Genomic DNA, 5,613 nt, shown 5'->3' on the forward strand with positions numbered 1-5,613 from the left:
GAATTCTGTACCAGACCTTGACGAAACTAGTTCTTACCAGTCCGCTGCTCCTCGGTACCGCGCGCACACTTGACGTGGCGTCTTCTACGTCCTCCTTCTCCTCCTTCTTCTTATCCGCCTCCTTTTCGGACGTCCCGACCGGTTTGCACAGCTTCCTTTTGTTTATCAGGGCTTCCGAGGGCGGACGACAGGTAAACAAAGACCGACCACGAGTGAAAGGAGTCAAAGGGACCAAGGGCGGCCATTTCGAGCCACCTCGTAACCGACGAACTTTTACTCACCCGCGACACTGTCGTTGATCTTTTTCTGCTCCGCTTGGATCCAACGGTTCCTCTCGGCCACCTCCTCATCGACACCGCCACGCATCCTAAACCGAGAGATATTTTCAGGATAACGATATAATTTCGCTTTTTATTCATTTCTTTTTTTCTTTTCCGATGAAAAATCTTACCAAGCTTCAGCGCAAGCACGATCGCGCGGAAACACCGGTCTGTCGTCCAGGTATTGTAGATTTTTGCACTTCAAGATCATGGTCTTGCGGTATATTTTGATCAGCTTCAACACCGGGTTGCCGATTAACGTCACGACGCGCAGCGATTTCATATCTCCAAGAATCTAAATAGGGTGATATTTTTTCGCGCTTGCGAGCGACGTAACTAAAAAGCCACCGGTCTCGCGTCGCGAACATATTTCGTAACGTCGTATATATATACGACGATATATATATATATATATATATATGAGCCTTTCATATTGCATTAATTAATAATGCATTTAATTAAATATGTAAGATTTATTATATATGATAGCTTAATTTAGAATTAGAATGCATTCAGACAGACAGACAGACAGACAGACATTCAGTTCGAGTTTCTTATTTATGACCGCTATGAATAAAGTCACAATGATCAGTTTCTAGTCAACGAGCGGAATAGAATCGAGCCAAATCTCGAGACTAGAATCAAAATATTTACAACAATGTAATAATAATAATAATAATAATAACACAAAATATTATGAATCACGTGTGCGTCACTCGCGGAAGTTCGGTTCCAATGAGAACCGCATTGCGATGACGTCACACAGCTCAGTCGTTTCGAAAATATAGCTCGTTTGCCCTTGCAAGCAGCGATCGTAATTGCCGCAACTTACGTCAACGACGTCGCAGGCGTCGATCCTGTTGTAAGAAATGTCCAAGATCGTGAGAACGTGCAGCAGACGAAGATGCTCGATGTCGGCGGTCTCGTGCAGGTAGTTGTGCGACAGGTTCAGAGTGTTCAGGAACTTGAGGTTGTCTGAAAAGCAAAAGCACGGCAAGGTCAAGGTCACCTAGTATGTTTGCCTCATATATATATATATATATAATACTACTATATTGCCAGTGACTTTATAAAAGAGAGCCGTCTCAGAAACGAAGGACAGACGATGTCCGATGTGTGTATTTTGATCGTAATGTGCAGACGCGGCGATTAGTTGATTTTATATATATATATATATCAACTGATAGCGTGTTTTTTTTCGGTGTACAGCCTCGTGTCACCTGCCGTTTGCTGCTTGCTGCGTTACCCCGCCTTAGAAATCATTTAATGCTCATCGTTGCTAGGGGATCTTTAAAAGTAAGCCATTTTTCTCTACACAATGTCCGGTCTACCCTTTCCCGTACATTCATTAGTTCAGGCAACATAATTAATTCCTCACTAACTATTACGAATTTTGCAAAATGGTACAAGACTTTTCCGCTCAGTTTCACCTGTCCTACTTGCACACCACGAGAACTAAGATTAATTTGGGACACCCTGTGTATATATATATGATGCGGTACTTCCGAGACAGGACTTCTCTCTCACTCTGGCAATATATTAGTATACATATATGACTTGCCCCGATTCGGCCCGACGACTCACCGAGATTCTCGATCCTTCGTATCGTGTTGTGCGAGAGATTCAGAGTGTCGAGCTTCGTCAGACAATCGAGATTCTCGATCTTCTTGATGAGATTGTGGTGCAGGAACAAGCACTTCAGTTCCTTTTGGTTATCCAAATTGGCGATCTCGCGTATACCGTTGTTCTCCAACCACAGGCACTTCAGGCCCGTGTATTTTTCGAGATTCTCGATAAAGGAGAAACCTGAAAAAAAACTCTTTGTCAGTGATATAATTTGTGTATTCGTGCGACCAGTACGATTGAGCGCATCCTAATGCATACCTTTATAATGCAGGTACAGGACGTCGTTCAGGTACGGAGTCTGATAGAGTTTATGTTCCTTGCAATGTTTCTTGATCAGCTCCTCCGTCATCCTGCAATCACATTTATTGACTGGTACGCACGTTAATCAATTTACATTACAAAGTATATTACTTCGAATCTCTCACCTAACACCGTGCTGCTTCTCGTCGAAATCGTAGACCTTTCCCTTAATATAAGCTCTTTCCGGCTCTTCGTGGAAATCTGAAAAAGAATCGTCCGATTTCGGCTCGACTTTCGCCAATGTTGCGTCGTCTACCGGTTCAGAAGTTGCGTTTTGAAATTCTTCGACCATCTGTTCGTCGTGCTTCGATTCAGCCTTGAACTCTTCATTGACATTTTCGTCGTTACAAACTCGCATTGGTTCGGACTCTAAGGACGCTTCCTTGACATTTTCGTCGTTACAAACTCGCGTTGGTTCGGACTCTAAGGACGCTTCCTGGACGACCTCTGAATCCGTGAAGATCATTTTCTGATATTCGTCCATCAATCGCTTGTGCTCTTCAACTTCAATCGCGAGTTGCCTCTCCAACTCCTCGATTTTCAAGTTCTCAGTTATCTCGGATTTTGTCAGGGGGACCTCGAGGTCCTTGGGTTCAACCTGAGACTCGTCCAGACTGTCGGAATCGTCGTTCGGAATTTTGCCTTCGCACGGATCATTGTCGGACGTGTAAGAAGTATCGTTACGACTAACGACGAGCTTCTCGATCTCGTCGAACTTCCTCGACAGTGCCTCCAGCGATTCTTTCTTTCGGTTCTCTATTCTTCTTTTCTCCTCGGCTATTTTCTCAATAGTTTCATGAATCTCGATGAGCGACTTGGGACGATCGGGACACGTGATTTCGGCCAATCTCTGCAAATTGCTCTGAACAACATCGGACTCTGAGGCAACGACTCGCTCAATTTTCACATTTGGTAATTTGTGATAAACCGTAATATCTTCAATCGTGACGAAATTCTTCTTTGTCTCATTCACTGTTTCAAGCTCTTCGTCACTTTTTGCCTCACCCGAAAGCCTTTCCGGCGAATTATCTTTGATGTGATTGTCGGCTGCTTGATTAATGCTCACCTGCGACGTGTCCCAGTATCGATTATTTGTCAATATTTTCTCTGCCTCTTTGATAGTTTTCAATATATCTTCTTTGGCTATGGCAATCTCGGAAACTACTTGAAGACACGGGAGAAATGTATCCCCTTGAACGTTCTTAATCGCGTATTTGCTGTTCGATCTGAGATTCATGTCTGAACTTTCGTAAATCGAGTAATGTTGTTGGAGACCTTTCGCGGATACATCGGTATAGTTTTCGATGATTCTCTTCATCATGTCGTCTTTCGCAGGAGATAAGGCTTCCAGCATTCGCTTTTCCGCATATTGCTCATCATTGCTCGTGCACAAGGTTCTATTAATTATCCGATTCGTTTCTTTTGTTTCTTCCGCAGCTACTTTTCCCGTATCATCTTCTGCGGCGCTCGGCATATCTTCCGTCTTCCCTTCTCCATCTTCTTCGTCTTCTCTTGTACATTTCAAGAGATTGACACTAACTTTAAGACTCTCGTTGTCATTCATGTAATAATCGTCAGATTCTATGGTCGAAGATGTTACATTATCTAATTCTTCTCGGACAGGCTTCTCAACGTCGTCCATATATGTAATAACATTTTCCTCAAGCTTCATTTCTTTCCTTTGCATATTTTCCTCAGCATTCGTACATTTAAAGATGTTATTTTCTTCACTCGTACCCATCGAGTCTATGCAGTTGTTGATAAGTTCTCGCTGATGATTTTCTACAGTTCTCCGTTTCAGATTATATTTCAGCGACGAGACGTGTGGGATGGAGTTTGGAGCTTCGACAACCTTTGGAAATACGAAACGATTGTTAGTTTTACTTATGATAAATCGTACGAATATATGATTCGAACTTACGAAACAAAATTTTCGGCCTTTGAATTTGAATGACACGCGTGATTATAAGGAACGTTATATAATCTCTCGCGAAAAAAATTGTAAATTAAACAGAAAGCAAAGATCGTTACTCTTTGGTTGTATTATGTAATAAATCAGGAGAGTTGCGTGTAGGGTAATTTACCTCGTGTTCGGATGTAGTAGAAACATTCTTACAGTTAAAGTCAACGATAGACTCTTGATATTTATCCCTTGTTGAGGAATCCAATGAGAGATCGTGCGCGTTATCCACTCTGTTATTATCAGATTCGGACGCGTTCATGATTGAGAATAACTCCGCGATTGAAATTGCTCCACGAGACCCAGTACAAACTTCGAGTCAACGTGGAGGAGCATTGAAAACACGAAAACGCGGTGCCATGGTCACCGTCAGTTCTCCATTGTTTAATCGATAAAATCGCCCGTCTTCATTCCTTTCGAAGAGCGCGTCGCAGTTCGCGCGACAATCGTCCGCAACCAATTCATCAGACAACGATCTGGAATTGCGCGAGAAACGGGAAAGTCATGTTGCGCTACTTGCGACACGCCATTGAGAAACGGGAAAATCGAGCCCGGTATTTTTTCACTTCCAATCAATCCGACCGATCACGAGCCGTCGGTCGTCCCACTCGCCCTTTCCACGTGAATCCCATCGATTTTTAGGCGGTCTTTTATTCACACAAGTGCAGCCCATCGCATCCGATGCGTAATTTAGCCGTTCTTTAGTTCTAATTTATCTAGTTGCGCACAACAACTAGCGGGCTGCGTTAATTTTGACCGTTTACTTTAATTCAAATTGCAGAACTGCTCAATTTGTTTACATCTTTCGGCATCCGAATTTAAATGACTGCCGACAGATTGACGAGCCTGAGCGAATGCAAAAGCCTCAAGTACGAACACGAATTCTTCGGTGTGCAGAAAGTAATATTGAAAATAACATTGGCACACTCACCATTGATAAATTTTTTATATAATTTATATGACACAAAGTCATTAATAACTGACCACGTTTCATTTATAAAGCGAATTTCAATTAATGACATTTTTTTAATATATTGTTTTTCGTATTGCATTTTGCAGCCTTAGACAAATATTTATTATTCCACATTCCTTCTATACTACTGTAAGCATCCAAAGCCGAGAAGGTTTAAATTGTATAAATATCGTCCTATTAGAGGTCGCCTACAGGAGAAATCATTGATATAAAAACGCGAGAAAAAGAGACAGAGCGGAGAAAAATCGAAGTCAGACTGGAGAAGATAGACGTTGGAGGTCAGAGACGTTATCGTTAAAATCAAGAAAAGCGAGAGACTGATTTTGTTCTTGAAGGCCGAAAGGACTCGGTTAGTGGCTTATCTGGTTTTTACATAGAGCGAGGGACTGCCCGCGAGAGAAACATATGTATATTATTTATTTCGTGTAATTGCT

The 5,613-nt window shown here is 42.3% G+C and overlaps 1 protein-coding gene across 1 annotated transcript; it reads right to left on the bottom strand.

Annotated features, from left to right (window-relative positions):
• Positions 1 to 273: 273 nt before the first annotated feature.
• Positions 274 to 4,468, bottom strand: LOC106744751. Its single transcript, XM_014619768.1, has 7 exons — positions 4,331 to 4,468; positions 2,372 to 4,098; positions 2,205 to 2,296; positions 1,905 to 2,126; positions 1,153 to 1,295; positions 452 to 615; positions 274 to 367 (listed from the first exon to the last, which is right to left on the bottom strand). The coding sequence occupies exons 1-7, from the start codon at positions 4,466 to 4,468 to the stop codon at positions 274 to 276; spliced, it is 2,580 nt and encodes an 859-aa protein (XP_014475254.1).
• Between the last annotated feature and the right edge of the window lie 1,145 nt (positions 4,469 to 5,613).

This window comes from Dinoponera quadriceps, unplaced genomic scaffold (assembly GCF_001313825.1).
Source record: "Dinoponera quadriceps isolate SergipeBrazil2010 unplaced genomic scaffold, ASM131382v1 scaffold1471, whole genome shotgun sequence".
In the NCBI taxonomy this organism is placed as follows: Eukaryota; Metazoa; Arthropoda; class Insecta; order Hymenoptera; family Formicidae; genus Dinoponera; species Dinoponera quadriceps.

Excerpts from the sequence above, each read along its gene's own strand:
- LOC106744751 (XM_014619768.1), bottom strand. The coding sequence starts at position 4,468 with ATGAACGCGTCCGAATCTGATAATAACAGAGTGGATAACGCGCACGAT. Across the intron at positions 2,127-2,204 it reads CCTGTACCTGCATTATAAAG|GTTTCTCCTTTATCGAGAAT; the intron begins GTATGCATTAGG and ends GTTTTTTTTCAG. Across the intron at positions 1,296-1,904 it reads ACGAAGGATCGAGAATCTCG|ACAACCTCAAGTTCCTGAAC; the intron begins GTGAGTCGTCGG and ends TTTGCTTTTCAG.